We start from the raw sequence: 17,237 nt of genomic DNA on the forward strand, positions 1-17,237 counted from the left end.
TGCACTGGATTATATAGGGTTAATCAGCTAATCCAGTCAGTGGGGTTACAGGACCTGGGCTGAATGAGGTTCATAACAGCACAATACACTAAATTAAACAATTCAACTGGATGAATAAAGAGAATAATCCATAACGATCCAGAGCTAACTCAATTACACTCAGCACCAGAACAGAAGACTGGCGGAGACTGGGGCACTGACCCGAGGTAGACACGTTGATGGAGCGGCTGGGGGGACTCAGCTGATGTCCTCGGCGAGACAGGAGTCTCAGCTCATAGTTCGAGTTCTGTAGAGACAGAAAGAAGCATATATATATGTTACCTATATAATACAGCTGTACAGTTTATAATGTTCCACACATTTTAATACATACTGCAAGAAATTATTAGGAAAAGTGGGCAATCATTCCAAAATTTTCTTCCCTCATGATTCCTGAATGCAATGTTTTAAAACATATATTAAATTTAACATATTTTGGTGCTGTCAACCTCAGTATTATATTTCTATTATATTTCTATTTTTGTGAATTTGCACTCAGGAATCATGTTGGGTATTAAACTATAGCATATTTTATATTTATATTTATTACAATATTACATTATCAATCAACTAATCGCACTGTAAAAATGCCTTAATTGTGCTCTCTCAGGGCTCTGGCGGCTGATGGCAAGTTGCATGACCAGGATTTGAACCAGCGATCTCCCGATCATAGTGGCAGAGCTTTAGAACACTGGACCACTTGGCTTGTAGTCAGACCAGCATTAAACAAAAAACTTTAAAATGTTAGTCGGGGCAATTAACTTGCTATACAGTGCAATTTAATATTTTGGTTCAACTGACTTAAAAAAAGATCTGATTAAAGAAATCTATTTTAAGTTTTAAGTTATTATTAAGGTAGTTTTTTACACTGTAAGTAATAGAGAGAATGCAGGCGAATGTAGATAGACTCTTTTATTGATGTAGTAGTGTGGTAGTGTGTGTAGTGTTTTCCCAGGAGAAAAAGTGCACTGCTTTCATACATTTTATAAATAAAATAACACTACTGAGGTAGATTTATGAGTAAAATTGCACTGATGTGTTAAATGTATATTTATAATAGTCCTACTGAGGTGAATTTAGTAAAATCCCAGTAAAACCGCACTGCTTAAGTACATTTTATGATTAAAGTAACACTAGTGACATAGACTTACACTAAAATTACACTGTTGCCAATTTTTAAATTGCAATTCAATATGTATTGTCCAGCTGAATTAAAGTGGTAGTGTGTGTAGTGTTTTTCCAGCCAGGCAATCATTATCATAATCAGGCCCACTAGTCAAAGCCACTAGAAAAAGGTATTGGAGTTCCCATTGCTCTATACCGACCGTAAGTGCTTTAGCTTTATAGAGATTACTCACTCAATCCAGTTTGACTTCCTGTGCAGAAGAGCTGCATGACTACTTTACTTTCCGTTTCCGTCGCTATAAATAACTAGCGTGCTAGCACCCACTTCCACGATCAGTACTCTTACGTACCTTCTGCAACCCCAGCACCAGCATTTCACTCTGATTCACGCCGATGTCCTCGTCCAGGTTCAGCCACTGCCCCGCCTCCAGCCGCGACTGGAGGATGAAGCTGTCGATCGGCGGTTCGGGAGCGGACGGCGCCGCCCACCACAGATAAACTCCTTCGGCGCTCCGGTTGAAGGACAGCAGCGTGGGAGGCTGGAGCCTGGACTCCACAGGAAGCGCGTCTGAGTGGGAAGCGAAATGAAAAAATAATTAGGGCTAATTCCGCGAGCTTGTGAGACGAGTCGGCAGCAGGAAGAAATTCAATTACTCTCAGCGTGGAGAACACAGACCGACAGATGGCCTGACACCGGGTCGGCGCGGCGTGGGGCAGCGGCGGATCCAGAGGCTGAGTGCTATCAAGCTGTTAAACGAGTGCTGCTTCTTACCCAGGGTCCTGGCAGCGGAGATTTCGCTGAAAGGGCCGCTGCCCAGCTTGTTCTGAGCCAGAACGCTGAACTGGTACTCTGTGGACGGAAGGAGGCCGTCGACCAGAAGGCTGGTCCCTGAGGAGGGGCCGGGGACAGACTGCCACTCCTGCTGATCCCCTGCTGAGCATGTACACTTAAGCCTGGAGAGATAGAAACAGAATAAGCAAAGAGAAAAAGAGAGAAAAAAAGAGAAAACGAGGGTCTTATAAGCCCTATTTCAGATTGGATTAGTTGGTAGTAGATCGGGAGGACATCTCCTCCGGAATTAGAGAAGAACTTCTACTTCAGCTGGACGGCAGTCAAATGACATGACTGCAAAAAACGTATGAGTATCTAGCGGGCTGTAGTTTCTATAGCTGTTCTGTAGCTGTTTCTGGGTACGAACGAACCCTCTACGAACCTAAATGACTTACATGTCTTACATGTGGTCATATGCTTAAATATGCTTACATACACTTAAATATACTTAGTAAGTCATCCCAGGAAACTAAAGCTTAAAGGTTGCATGCTGCATATGAAACTGTTCTTCTGCCTTCATTGTCTGAAGTAGGTAGTATAAAAGAAAATCCTTAGAAATACGAGTTGATTAGAGAGATGTAAAATGGTTACGTCAACCAGTGACTTTATGGCCTCGCTCACCTTGGCTCAGTTTACAGCTCAGTTTACAGAGCTAGTTAATGTTAGCTCTCTTGTGTTAGTAGTAGCTGTGGGTTTAAATCGGATCTCCGATTGATTCTGCGTTTTAGAGAGACCTTAAATATACACTAGTTAGACAAGCATGGTTTGACAAGGTAACACAAGTCAACAGAACAGACGTCAAAGTGGGCGCTGTTCACATTGGATTTTATGATATAGATCGAACTCTGGGACCTCCACGCGGTGAAACTGTCCAAGCACTGAATCACCAAGTCTGAGGTAAAAGGTTAGTAGCGTTAGTTTAGCTAAAAGAAATGTTATCATAGCATTTCTTGGACGCTCACCTCCCTGAGAGTCTGAGGTTAAGTGAAGTTTAAGGGTTAACTTTATCTATCACTCAGTGCTGTATCCACTATATCTTTTTTAACTAAGGCTGTATCTCTGAAAAATTTTGTTCTTTGAGTTTTAGAGCTGTAAAATTGACCGTAGGGGGGAAGGTAGGTAGACATTCTCTGTTGCAGTGCTGTTAGCCAATCAGAGGTGATATATTTGCATGTATGAATATTCATGAGCAAGAGCCAAAATCCTGTCTTTCTTCAGAGACCACTAATCCAGTGAATTAAAGCAGGGCTAAACAGAAATAAAAAAAAAATTAAATAAAAAAAATGGCTCACATGGCTTCATTCATACTAGATACACAACTAGACTTTTTAAAATGAATGAAAAAACGATGAAATGAGACCTTTAAAGATTATTGGCTCTATTTTATCGATTGTGAATGGCGCAGCTGGATTAAAGATGTGTCCGTATGTCGTTGGTATCGTGAGGGCAGAAAAAATACACATAAAAAGTAAAGAATTTCTAAAATATAAAAATAAAGAAAAAGATGAGAATGATAAGAAATGATCAAATGAAAGATCATTTAAAACAATCATATCACCAAACACAGAAATGCAAGTGAGCAGATACTTTTGGCAATATGCTGTATGTGCACTCTTATATGAGTGTACTATTTCTATAATAGGGAGTGATTCCCATTAATATAAGGGGTAAAATGGGTATTAAATACAATAGCATTCTCCCAAAGCAATCTGCCAGCATTATGCAACCCTAGCAAAGTCCTCCGTATCAGTGTAGGTGTTAAGTGGTTAAAAAATAAGCGAGACACGCTTTAAAATTGATTCGACAACCCAAAGTGTTGTTTTTAAATCGTTCTCCCGCCCTTTAACCTCAATCTGATTAGTTTAGGCTTGGCTGGCATCGCTGCATACATCATAACAACTAGCCCAGGCCTCTGCTGTAGCTGTGCAGCCTGTGCAGCCTGTGCAAACACACACATTTGTAGACAGGCATAGAAATACAACATGTTTTTACAGCCAGCACACACACACACACACACACACACACAGACTCCACCGCACACACACACACACACACACTAACAGAGAGAGAGCAGTGCAGTGATAATGATCTTGTAGACACTGACCAGATGGTGAAGGTCTGTGTAAAACCTCCATCAAATCCAGGCTCCCAGGAGACGTTGGCCTGGTTTACACCGACCTCAACTGACACCGAGGACACGGTGTGAGGACTGGTGCCTGTAAACACACACACACACACACACACACACACACAAACACAAGCAACACACAACACACAGACACACACACACACACACGTAACAAAGATCATGATGTATTAAATATCTATAGATAGCAGATAACACTGAAATCAGGGCTGTACATACAGGAATTAACAAAAGACAGTGGATTTTTCCACAAGAGGGCACACAAGTGCTTCCGCAAAGACTACTCTGGGATAGTGTACCTCCTGGTGAGAGCTATGTTAAGCTGAGGTGACTTAAGTTAAGTCAAAGTTGAGTTGAGGCGAATTATTTTAAGTACATGTGAGTTAAGCTGAGTTAAACAGAGGTGAGTTAAGTTGACCTGACCTGAGTTAAGTTGAGTTGAGTAGAGAAAAGTTAAGCAGACATGAGTTTTATTTATTTTATTTTATTTTTATTGAGTTGAGTAGACGAGGGTCACGTAGGGAATAATAGAGTCACGCAAAATTGTTGAGTGTTTGAGTTAAGAAGCATTAGTTGAGTTGAGCTGAATAGGAGTGAATTAAATTGAGTTACAATTGAGTTAAGCTGAGTTAAGTAGATGTGAGTTAAGCTGAGTTAAGTAGAGGTGAGGTAAGGTGAGCTGAGCTGAGTTAAGTTGAGTTGAGTAGAGAAGAGTTAAGCGCAGGTAGGTTATTTTGAGGTGAGTAGATGTGGGTTATGTAGGGAATAACAGAGTCATACAAAATTGTTGAGTGTTTGAGTTAAGAAGCATTAGTTAAGTTGAGCTGAATAGGAGTGAATTAAACTGAGTTACAATTGAGTTAAGCTGAGTTAAGTAGATGTGAGTTAAGCTGAGTTAAGTAGAGGTGAGTTAAGGTGAGCTGAGCTGAGTTAAGTAAAGAAGAGTTATGCAGAGGTAAGTTAATTGATAAGTGTTAAGTTGATAAGTGAGTTAAGGTACTTTAAGTAGAGGCGGGTTGCATTAAGCAGAGCTAAGCTAAGGTGGGTCATTTGAGTTAAGTAGCATTAGTTAAATTGCATTAGTTGTTGAATTGAGCTGAGTAGAAGTGAAATAAATTGAGTTAGAGATAGGTGACTTAAGGTGAGCTGAGCTAAGTGGAGTTCAATAGAGAAGAGTTAAGCAAAGGTGAGTTCATTTAAATTGATAAAAAGTGAGTTAAGGTAACTTAAGTAGAGGAGGGTTGTGTTAAGCAGAGGTAAGCTAAGGTAAGTTCAGTTGAGTTAAGAAGCATTAGTTGAGTTGAGCTTAATAGAAGTGAATTAAATTGAGTTAGGGATAGGTGAATTAAGGTAGGCTGAGTGGAGGTAGGTTGAGTTGAGTTGTATTGAGTTGAGTTGAGTTAATTTGAAATGAGCTACTCTTGGATAGTGCACCTCCTGGTGAGAGATTGCAGACTGATAGAGATTGACTGATATTTAACACATTTTGAAAGAAACCTTTTTAGATGTAGTTTGGAATTTACTGTGAGACACTAAGGCTAAATTGAGTTGTGTTTCCGGTTCAGGAGATGCAGTGGAGGGTTTTACTCACCCAGAACTGAGACGGTGGTGCTGGCGGTGACGGTGGCTACACGATTAGAAACGCTGCACTCCCACCGACCATAGTGCTCCTTACTGAGAGTCTGCAGCACCAGAGAGCCGTTCACTGATACTGAGAACTGAGGACGAGTGAAGGAGGAACCCATCTGAGAGAGAGAGAGAGAGAGAAGTGGAAAAGAGTAAAAAGTGGAAAAGGTTGATATGTCACAGTCATTGCATCATTTAACCCTAGGCTTATTTTTGAGGCTAAATTTAATTACAATTTAACTGAAATCTGCAACTACTAATTATTTGGTAATGATCCACAGTATTGCAATTATTAGATGCCTGATTATTACTTCAGTAACTACTTTAAATGATTTAAAATATAAATTATTTGGTATAATTTAAGGGATTATAATGTCATAAATAAAAATAGCTTCAGTTATTTGAGTTGAGTTGAGTTAAGCTTAGCCAAAGAGAGGTGAATTAAGGTGAGGTGAGTTGAGCTTTGTTGAGGTGAGTTTAGGTAGGTTTAGTAAAGGTGAGTTAGGGAGAGTGGAGTGTAATTGAGTTGTTAATTGTGAGTTAAGATAAGTTAAGAGAGGTAAGTTAAGTTGAGTTGGCTTCAGTTGAGTTATATTAAGTAGATGTGTGTTAAGCTGAGTTAAGGAGAGGTGACAAGTTAAAGTGAGTTGAGTTGAGTTGAGTTGAGCTTAGTTGAGGTGAGTTTAGGTAGGTTTAGTAAAGGTGAGTTAGAGAGAGTAGAGTGTAATTGAGTTGTTAATGGTGAGTTAAGATAAGTTAAGAGAGGTGAGTTAAGTTGAGTTAAGGAGAGGTTAAAGTGAGTTGAGTTGAGTTAATCTGAGGTAAGTTGAGGTGAGTTAAGTTTGGATTAGTAGAGGTAAGTTAGTGTAGTTGAGTTGTTAATATAAATTAAATAGAGGTGAATTAAGTTGAGTTGGATTCGGTTGAGTTATATTAAGTAGATGTGAGTTAAGCTAAATTAAGGAGAGGTGATTTGAGTTAAGGTGCATTGAGTTGAGTTGAGTTGCATTAAGTAAAATAGTTAAATAAACCTAGTTACATAGAGATGAGGTAGGTTAACTTGAGTTGAGCTGAGTAAAGTAGTGGTGAGAGAAGTTGAGTTGAAGAGAATGGAGAAATTATTTGATAACTACTACAACAATTTGGTTTGGTAACTCATTTTTCGCAATAAACTTTTTTTTTTTTATTTCCACAAATTATTTGTGAAAAATTGATATAGAATTATTGAGAGTTCACAGTGTTCAGGATGCTCACCTTGGTCCAGGTGACTTTAGGTGGAGGGTCTCCTTCAGCTTGGCAGGGGATCAGCAGGGTCCTGCCCACCTCCTGCCTGTACTCTGGACGAGGGGGCTCACTCAGAGACGGGGGGTCCTGCAACAGGTAACTCACGTCAGTACAGGTAGAGAATAATGTCTATAAGAGCCAAATACATTTTTAAACTTTATTAATTAAACTTCATGATTTTGCATGAAGAAAACACATCCTTTTCATTGCACAAGTATTTTAATATTGTAATTGTATTTTATTGCATCACTACACTGTTCAGATTACACAAGATTACATACAGTAATTTCCTCAGTGTAGTAGTCTTTCATCATTTACAGCAGCAAATCATCTCATTATCAGATTATTCTGAATCATAAACATATATTAAAATATTAAAATATCCTGTAAAATACCTGTAGAATGACTGTGGTGGGCTCAGACTGGCCCATGGTCCCGTAGCTGTTGTAAGGGGTACAGGTATAAACACCAGCTGCATCATCATTAGCTGTAGCAATAATAATGGATCCCTCTGAGGTCAGAGTCCAGCCCGGGTACTGAAGAGATAGAGGGAGAAAAGGAGAGGTATAAATTTTAACTCTGTATTTAATAATACATTCACCCTTATTCAACTCTCCAAACTTCAATCAGCAGATACAAAAATCCTTAAATTATATTCCTTAAAAATTTAAACTCAGGTCTGAATAATGACCCCCCGAAACAGAGCAGCCCGACCTGTCCCTGATCTCAGAAAACTGAGAAAAAAGTCTTTAGAAAGAGAAGAACAGCCAATAGTGTGATTTGAGGACATTAAATTTTAAATAAAGTTTATCCTGCTTTTCATCCTCAACCAGAGAGTCCTATTCTTTTGGTAATACTTCTCTAAAGGACAAACTGAAGTAGCTGAAGGCATTTAATAATAGGGTGACTATTTAGGGGAAAATAGAGTCATGCAAAAGTGTTGAGTTGAGTTGCATTGACTTGGGTTAGATTGACTTGAGTTACTTTGAGTTTTGGAGAGGGAGGGAAGGTAGGTAGGTTAAGTTGAGAAGAGCTAAGTTAAGTTAAAGTTGAGTTGAGGTGGGTTATGTTAAGTAGAGGTGAGTTCATTTAAGTTGAGGAGAAGTGAGTTAAGGCAACTTGAGTAGAGGAGGGTTGCAATTACAAAAGAGCTGCATTTGTTGAGTTAGGAATAGGTAATTTAAGGGTTGCTTGAGCAGAGGTAAGTTGAGTTGAGTTTGGGAGCAAAGAGGTAGGTAGGTTAAGTTGAGGTGAATTAAGTTCAGTTCAATTTGAGTTGATGTAAATTAGGTTAGGTACTGTAGATGTGAGTTAAGTAGAGGTGAGTTAAAGTGACCTTAAATAAGATAAGTTGATTGAGTAGAGAAGAGTTTAACAGAGGTGAGCTGAGCTGAGAAGTGGTGAGTTAAGGCAACTTGAGTACAGGAGGGTTGTGTTAAATAGAGGTGAGTTCAGTTTAGTTGAGCAGCATTTGTTGAGTTTGGGAAAGGAGAGGCAGGTAGGTTAAGTTGAGGTAAGTTAAGTTGAGTATAGAAGAGTTAATCAGAGGTGAGTTAAGTTGAGTTGAGAAGAAGTGGGTTAAGGTTACCTGAGAAGAGAAGGGGTTGTGTTAAGTAGAGGTAAGCTGAGGTGAGTCCAGTTGAGCATTACTTGAATAGCATAAGCTGAGTTAAGCAGCTTTTGTTGAGTGGAGCTGAGTAGATGTGAATTAAATTAAGTTAGGAATAGGTGAATTAAGGTAGGTTGAATAGAGGCAAGGTCAAGCTGAGTTGAGTTGAATTCAGTTTGGAAGAGAAGAGGTGGGTAAGTTGAGTTGAGTTGAGTTGAGTTGTGTTGAGGAGAGTTAAGTTTAGGAGAGGGAAGGTAGGTAGGTAAAGTTGAGATGAGGTGAGCTATGTTAAGTTAAAATTGAGTTGAGGTGAGTTATGTTAAGTAGATGTGAGTTAAGCTAAGTTAAGTAGAAGTGAGTTGAGCAGCATTAGTTGAGTTGAGCTGAGTATAAGTGAATTAAATTGATTTAGGAATAGGTGAATTAAGGTAAGTTGAGCAGAGGTAAGTTGAGTTGAGTTGAGTTGAGTTGAGTTGAAAAGAAAGTGACAGAGAGGGAAATAGAGATATCTCCTGCGGTTGAGTCAGCTGTTCAGCAGTGACAATCAGGAAGCTCACCGCCCCCATATCCAGCTCCTGCCCGTCTTTGGTCCAGTCCACTCTGAGCAGTGGAGGTTCAGCTGCCAGCGGGCAGGAGATCACTGCCCTCATCCCTGTCGGGAGGAACGTCTCCTCGGGCATCTGAATCACCAGCGCAGGGTCTGATGGGGGTGAGAGGTGAAGCAGTGGGATGTTAAATTATCATTAATAGACTTGCTAATGTGGTTTCTGACACTGAATGACACACAGTTATTTATAAACATGGACAAAATTATATATTTTTTATCCATCATAATTAATTTACTTCCAGAGTATAAGTGAAGCTAACAAACACAGACATGGAATAGCAGCAATGCTACGGATTTGCTCAAGGTCTCAATAGCAGCAGTTTAGCATCATCTGGTGTAAAGGAGGGAAAATGAAAACTGGTACGCATTTTTCACATACTACCATACCGCCACGCCGAGCAAGATAATACACTGGAATAATGGTAGCTCAGCTCTATGGAGTCAAAAGCTCCACCCTGCCTGGAGAAAAATGAGAACAGCACTTTATCTGAGGAGCTCCTGCTGCTGTTCCTAACTGTATGAGTGTTTTTATCTGAGTAAAATAGAAAAACAACAGCAAACAGCAATTATTCTCTCAGAAATTGTACAGATGGAATTGCACAGTCGATCCACAGCTCGAAAAGAAAAGTTCTTCAGTTTCTGAATCGGTTTCTCTGATTCTGCTATTTATAGGTTTATGTTTGAGTAAAATGAACATTGTTGTTTTATTCTATAAACTACAGACAACAGTTCTTCCGAATTCTGAATAAAAATATTACCATTTAGAGCATTTATTTACAGAAAATGAGAAATTGCAGAAATAATGCAATAACTTCATACCTCAAATAATGCAAAGAAAACAAGTTCATATTCATAAGTTCAGAAATCAATATTTGGTAGAATTACCCTGGTTTTTAATCACAGTTTTAATGCATCTGGGCAACTTTATGCCATATATCAAACTCAGTCAAAAGTTTGGACATAGTTTTTTTTTCATTATTTTTAAATTGTATTATAGATTAATATAGTCATACAAACTATGAGCAAAGAATATGTGGAATTATTTAGGTTTATGATTTTCCAAAGTAGCAGTCAATCTAAAAAAGAAGAATTTCAAGAAAGTGCTGTCACTGCAGAAACTGAAATGTTGTAATGATGAAACGGGCACTCATCAGGACCGCTCCAGGAAAGGATAGAAGAGCGAGAGTTTCCTCTGTTGTACAGGATAAATTTATCAGAGTTACCAGCCTCAGAAACCACAAATTAACAAACAGTTTCCCAGATAAGACCTTCTTCACAGAGTATTTTGGTTTGTTTAACACTTTTAAGTTACTACATGATTCTTTCTGACAGATAATACAGTGTTTTTAATGGGTAACTATGATGAAATCACTGATCACAGTATCTTTTATAATAATGGGTGTAATCTGGTATGGCGTCTCCTCCCCGTGGCACGGCTGTGTCAGTGTTGTTCAGCAGGTCCGACTGAAGTGTTATTTCAGATCTGCCAAAAAATTATTTTCACAGAAATAAATTATAATTGGCTTTTATGTAAAAGAGAATTATATAACTGACTTTTTCTACAGTAATCCAGTTGGATTTTGGCGTGTGGACTGGGCTGAGTCTGCAGATCAGCTCAGTTAATTGGAAAATTCAGAAATTATATTCAATCACTGGAAGATTAAACGCTGTGGGGGGATTCTGGACTGAAAACTCTGACCTAAATGGAACTAACCACTCCAATCAAGCATTTATACACACACACACACACACACACGCACACACACACACACACACACACACACAGATACATACGCTGCACAGTAAGCCTGGCGGATGCAGTGGGCGGGGCTGGAAGACCGTTAGTGGGCATACAGGTGTAATTCCCAGAATCCTTGGGGATTAGACCAGATATAAGCAGAGTGCCGTCCACCATCACCTTCACACGAGACTTCAAAGACCTGACGAAATAAATACACATAAAGATAATATATATATATATATATATATATATATATATATATATATATATATATATATATATATATATATATATATATATGTACAGTTAATTACAGTTAAACACATTCAACGATCACCGACTTTATGTTTATTTGTTTATTTGGGTTGTAATTCTATGTATTAATATTAATAAATATATTACTATTTATATTTATTAATAATATTAATAAAATAAAGTAAAATACAAAAGCATGACATATCTTGAGTTTATGCTTTCTGCAATTAAATACAAGTCAAATCTACCTGTAATTAACTCTATATAACATTAGAATACTAATCCCAAATAAACATTAATAAAGTCAGTGGTCAGTGATCAGTATCTACCTGTATTTTAACTCTACATAACATTAGAATACTAAACCCAAATTAACATAAATTTAGTGATCAGTGAGATTTAATTACAAGTAGGCACTGTTTAGTATTCTAATGTTGTATAGAGTTAATTACAGGTAGATGCTCTCACTGATCAATGACTTTATTCTCTATGTTTATTTGGGTTTAGTATTCTAATGTTATATAAAGTTAATTACAGGTAGACACTCTCACTGATCACTGACTTTATTAATGTTTATTTGGGTTTAGTGTTCTAATGTTATATAGAGTTTATTACAGATAGGCACTCTAACTGATCACTGATTTTCTGTGTATTTGTGTTTATTCTGATGTTATATAGAGTTAAAATGTGTATGTGGGTTTAGTATTCTGATGTTATATATCAGTTTAGAGTTATACACTCTGAGTGCAGCAGTAAATCAGTGTGTGAGGAACAGCTGGCTGCAGCTGGTGTGTGTAATGGAGGCGCTGGAGTGTATCTCACTCTATATGGTAAACGTTCTCTCCGTCTCTCGTCCACACGTATGTCATGTTCGGAGGGTCCGCCTCCGCCTGGCACTGCAGCAAAGCATCCTGGGACATGTTGAGGACGGTGTCCTTAGGTGGGATCAGGATAACAGGAGGCCCTGAGATATGACAGAAAAGAACAGTTAGGAATTAATATTCATATAAAATGTCTTTTGTTTCGTAGCATAAAGTTCAAATTTCATACAAACTCTTGATTAATAATGCATGTTTACAAGATTAAATATAAATTAACACATTGTTATAATTTATACATTTTAATTATTAATTTAGATTTGATCAAAACAATATCAAGCTATTTAAACATGTCACAGAAATCCTTGTCCACCCTTTAAAAATAATTTGAATTAGAACAGGAACATCCTGTCACTGTCCATCCTGTCATTCTACACCCTGTCACTGTCCATCCTGTCATTGTCCATCCTATGACTCTCCACCCTGTCACCGTCCACCATGTGATTCTCCACCCTGTTACTGTCCATTCTGTGACTCTCCACCCTGTCACTGTCCATCCTATCATTCTCCACCCTGTCACTCTCCATCCTGTGACTCTCCACCCTGTCATTGTCCATCATGTGGATCTCCACCCTGTCACTGTCCATCCTGTGATTCTCCACCCTGTCACTGTCCATCCTGTGATTCTCCACCCTGTCACTGCCCATCCTGTGATTCTCCACCCTGTCACTGTACATCCTGTGATTCTCCACCCTGTCACTGAACATCCTGTGATTCTCCACTCTGTCACTGCCCATCCTATCATTCTCCACCCTGTCACTGTCCATCCTGTGATTCTCCACCCTGTCACTGCCCATCCTGTGATTCTCCACCCTGTCACTGTACATCCTGTGATTCTCCACCCTGTCACTGCCCATCCTGTGATTCTCCACCCTGTCACTGTCCATCCTATCATTCTCCACCCTGTCACTGTCCATCCTATCATTCTCCACCCTATCACTGTCCATCCTATCATTCTCCACCCTGTCACTGTCCATCCTATCATTCTCCACCCTGTCACTGTCCATCCTGTGATTCTCCACCCTGTCACTGCCCATCCTGTGATTCTCCACCCTGTCACTGTACATCCTGTGATTCTCCACCCTGTCACTGTGCATCCTGTGATTCTCCACCCTGTCACTGTCCATCCTATCATTCTCCACCCTGTCACTGTCCATCCTATCATTCTCCACCCTGTCACTGTCCATCCTATCATTCTCCACCCTATCACTGTCCATCCTGTCATTGTCCATCCTGTGACTGTCCATCCTATCATTATCCTGTATCCACCTCCATCCTGTAATTTTTCATTCTGTGATTCTTCACCCTGCCACTGTCCACCCTCTCACTGTCCATCATGTGATTCTCCACCCTGCTATTGTCCACCATGTGATTCTCCACCCTATCACTGCCCATCCTGTGATTCTACACCCTGTCACTGTGCATCCTGTGATTCTCCACCCTTTCACTGCCCATCCTGTGATTCTACACCCTGTCACTGTGCATCCTGTGATTCTCCACCCTGTCACTGTCCATCCTGTAATTCTCCACCCTGTCACTGTCTATCCTCTGATTCTCCACCCTGTCACTTTTCACCCTGTCACTATTCATCCTGTGATTCTCCACCCTGTCATTGTCCATCATGTGGATCTCCACCCTGTCACTGTCCATCCTGTTATTCTCCACCCTGTCACTGTCCATCCTGTCATTGTCCATCCTATGACTCTCCACCCTGTCACCGTCCACCATGTGATTCTCCACCTTGTTACTGTCCATTCTGTGACTCTCCACCCTGTCACTGTCCATCCTATCATTCTCCACCCTGTCACTCTCCATCCTGTGACTCTCCACCCTGTCATTGTCCATCATGTGGATCTCCACCCTGTCACTGTCTATCCTGTGATTCTCCACCCTGTCACTGTCCATCCTGTGATTCTCCACCCTGTCACTGTCCATTCTGTGATTCTGCACCCTTTCACTGCCCATCCTGTGATTCTCCACCCTGTCATTGTACATCCTGTGATTCTCCACTCTGTCACTGCCCATCCTATCATTCTCCACCCTGTCACTGTCCATCCTGTGATTCTCCACCCTGTCACTGCCCATCCTGTGATTCTCCACCCTGTCACTGTACATCCTGTGATTCTCCACCCTGTCACTGTACATCCTGTGATTCTCCACCCTGTCACTGTCCATCCTATCATTCTCCACCCTGTCACTGTCCACCCTGTCACTGTCCATCCTGTAATTCTCCACCCTGTCACTGTCTATCCTCTGATTCTCCACCCTGTCACTTTCCACCCTGTCACTATTCATCCTGTGATTCTCCACCCTGTCATTGTCCATCATGTGGATCTCCACCCTGTCACTGTCCATCCTGTTATTCTCCACCCTGTCACTGTCCATCCTATCATTCTCCACCCTATCACTGTCCACCCTGTCACTGTCCATCCTGTAATTCTCCACCCTGTCACTGTCTATCCTCTGATTCTCCACCCTGTCACTGTCCATCCTGTTACTCTCCACCCTGTCACTGTCCATCCTGTCATTGTCCATCCTATGACTCTCCACCCTGTCACCGTCCACCATGTGATTCTCCACCTTGTTACTGTCCATTCTGTGACTCTCCACCCTGTCACTGTCCATCCTATCATTCTCCACCCTGTCACTCTCCATCCTGTGACTCTCCACCCTGTCATTGTCCATCATGTGGATCTCCACCCTGTCACTGTCCATCCTGTGATTCTCCACCCTGTCACTGTCCATCCTGTGATTCTCCACCCTGTCACTGTCCATTCTGTGATTCTCCACCCTTTCACTGCCCATCCTGTGATTCTCCACCCTGTCATTGTACATCCTGTGATTCTCCACTCTGTCACTGCCCATCCTATCATTCTCCACCCTGTCACTGTCCATCCTGTGATTCTCCACCCTGTCACTGCCCATCCTGTGATTCTCCACCCTGTCACTGTACATCCTGTGATTCTCCACCCTGTCACTGTACATCCTGTGATTCTCCACCCTGTCACTGTCCATCCTATCATTCTCCACCCTGTCACTGTCCATCCTATCATTCTCCACCCTATCACTGTCCATCCTGTCATTGTCCATCCTGTGACTGTCCATCCTATCATTATCCTGTATCCACCTCCATCCTGTAATTTTTCATTCTGTGATTCTTCACCCTGCCACTGTCCACCCTGTCACTGTCCATCCTGTGATTCTCCACCCTGTCACTGTCCACCCTCTCACTGTCCATCATGTGATTCTCCACCCTGCTATTGTCCACCATGTGATTCTCCACCCTATCACTGCCCATCCTGTGATTCTACACCCTGTCACTGTGCATCCTGTGATTCTCCACCCTGTCACTGTCTATCCTCTGATTCTCCACCCTGTCACTTTCCACCCTGTCACTATTCATCCTGTGATTCTCCACCCTGTCATTGTCCATCATGTGGATCTCCACCCTGTCACTGTCCATCCTATCATTCTCCACCCTGTCACTGTCCATCCTGTGATTCTCCACCCTGTCACTGCCCATCCTGTGATTCTCCACCCTGTCACTGTACATCCTGTGATTCTCCACCCTGTCACTGTACATCTTGTGATTCTCCACTCTGTCACTGCACATCCTATCATTCTCCACCCTTTCACTGCCCATCCTGTGATTCTACACCCTGTCATTGTGCATCCTGTGATTCTCCACCCTGTCACTGTCCATCCTGTAATTCTCCACCCTGTCACTGTCTATCCTCTGATTCTCCACCCTGTCACTTTCCACCCTGTCACTATTCATCCTGTGATTCTCCACCCTGTCATTGTCCATCATGTGGATCTCCACCCTGTCACTGTCCATCCTGTGATTCTCCACCCTGTCACTGTCCATCCTGTGATTCTCCACCCTGTCACTGCCCATCCTGTGATTCTCCACCCTGTCACTGTACATCCTGTGATTCTCCACCCTGTCACTGTACATCTTGTGATTCTCCACTCTGTCACTGCACATCCTATCATTCTCCACCCTTTCACTGCCCATCCTGTGATTCTCCACCCTGTCACTGTACATCCTGTGATTCTCCACTCTGTCACTGCGCATCCTATCATTCTCCACCCTGTCACTCTCCATCCTGTGACTCTCCACCCTGTCATTGTCCATCATGTGGATCTCCACCCTGTCACTCTCCATCCTGTGATTCTCCACCCTGTCACTGCCCATCCTGTGATTCTCCACCCTGTCACTGTCCACCCTATCATTCTCCACCCTGTCACTGTCCATCCTGTGATTCTCCACCCTGTCACTGCCCATCCTGTGATTCTCCACCCTGTCATTGTACATCCTGTGATTCTCCACTCTGTCACTGCCCATCCTGTGATTCTCCACCCTGTCACTGTCCATCCTATCATTCTCCACCCTGTCACTGTCCATCCTATCATTCTCCACCCTATCACTGTCCATCCTGTCATTGTCCATCCTGTGACTGTCCATCCTATCATTCTCCACCCTATCACTGTCCATCCTGTCATTGTCCATCCTGTGACTGTCCATCCTATCATTATCCTGTATCCACCTCCATCCTGTAATTTTTCATTCTGTGATTCTTCACCCTGCCACTGTCCACCCTGTCACTGTCCATCCTGTGATTCTCCACCCTGTCACTGTCCACCCTCTCACTGTCCATCCTGTGATTCTCCACCCTGCCATTGTCCATCCTGTGATTCTCCACCCTGTCACTGCCCATCCTGTGATTCTACACCCTGTCACTGTGCATCCTGTGATTCTCCACCCTGTCACTGTCCACCCTCTCACTGTCCATCATGTGATTCTCCACCCTGCTATTGTCCATCCTGTGATTCTCCACCCTGTCACTGTCTATCCTCTGATTCTCCACCCTGTCACTTTCCACCCTGTCACTATTCATCCTGTGATTCTCCACCCTGTCATTGTCCATCATGTGGATCTCCACCCTGTCACTGTCCATCCTGTGATTCTCCACCCTGTCACTGTCCATCCTGTGATTCTCCACCCTGTCACTGCCCATCCTGTGATTCTCCACCCTGTCACTGTACATCCTGTGATTCTCCACCCTGTCACTGTACATCTTGTGATTCTCCA

The 17,237-nt window shown here is 41.7% G+C and overlaps 1 protein-coding gene across 3 annotated transcripts in view; it reads right to left on the minus strand.

The window, feature by feature from the left end:
- Positions 1 to 17,237, minus strand: part of igsf9a (immunoglobulin superfamily, member 9a) — a 68,301-nt gene that overhangs the window by 12,268 nt on the left and 38,796 nt on the right. For all 3 annotated transcript variants that reach the window (XM_049468627.1, XM_022685316.2, XM_022685315.2), the window contains exons 7-16: positions 12,087 to 12,228; positions 11,063 to 11,208; positions 9,219 to 9,361; positions 7,448 to 7,588; positions 7,023 to 7,139; positions 5,734 to 5,887; positions 4,101 to 4,212; positions 1,937 to 2,118; positions 1,515 to 1,732; positions 202 to 286 (exon numbers count right to left, since the gene is read on the minus strand). In XM_049468627.1, coding sequence (XP_049324584.1) covers positions 202 to 286; positions 1,515 to 1,732; positions 1,937 to 2,118; positions 4,101 to 4,212; positions 5,734 to 5,887; positions 7,023 to 7,139; positions 7,448 to 7,588; positions 9,219 to 9,361; positions 11,063 to 11,208; positions 12,087 to 12,228 — 1,440 coding nt within the window. The remainder of the gene's footprint in view (positions 1 to 201; positions 287 to 1,514; positions 1,733 to 1,936; positions 2,119 to 4,100; positions 4,213 to 5,733; positions 5,888 to 7,022; positions 7,140 to 7,447; positions 7,589 to 9,218; positions 9,362 to 11,062; positions 11,209 to 12,086; positions 12,229 to 17,237) is intronic.

Source organism: Astyanax mexicanus, chromosome 20, assembly GCF_023375975.1.
Source record: "Astyanax mexicanus isolate ESR-SI-001 chromosome 20, AstMex3_surface, whole genome shotgun sequence".
Lineage (NCBI taxonomy): Eukaryota > Metazoa > Chordata > Actinopteri > Characiformes > Acestrorhamphidae > Astyanax > Astyanax mexicanus.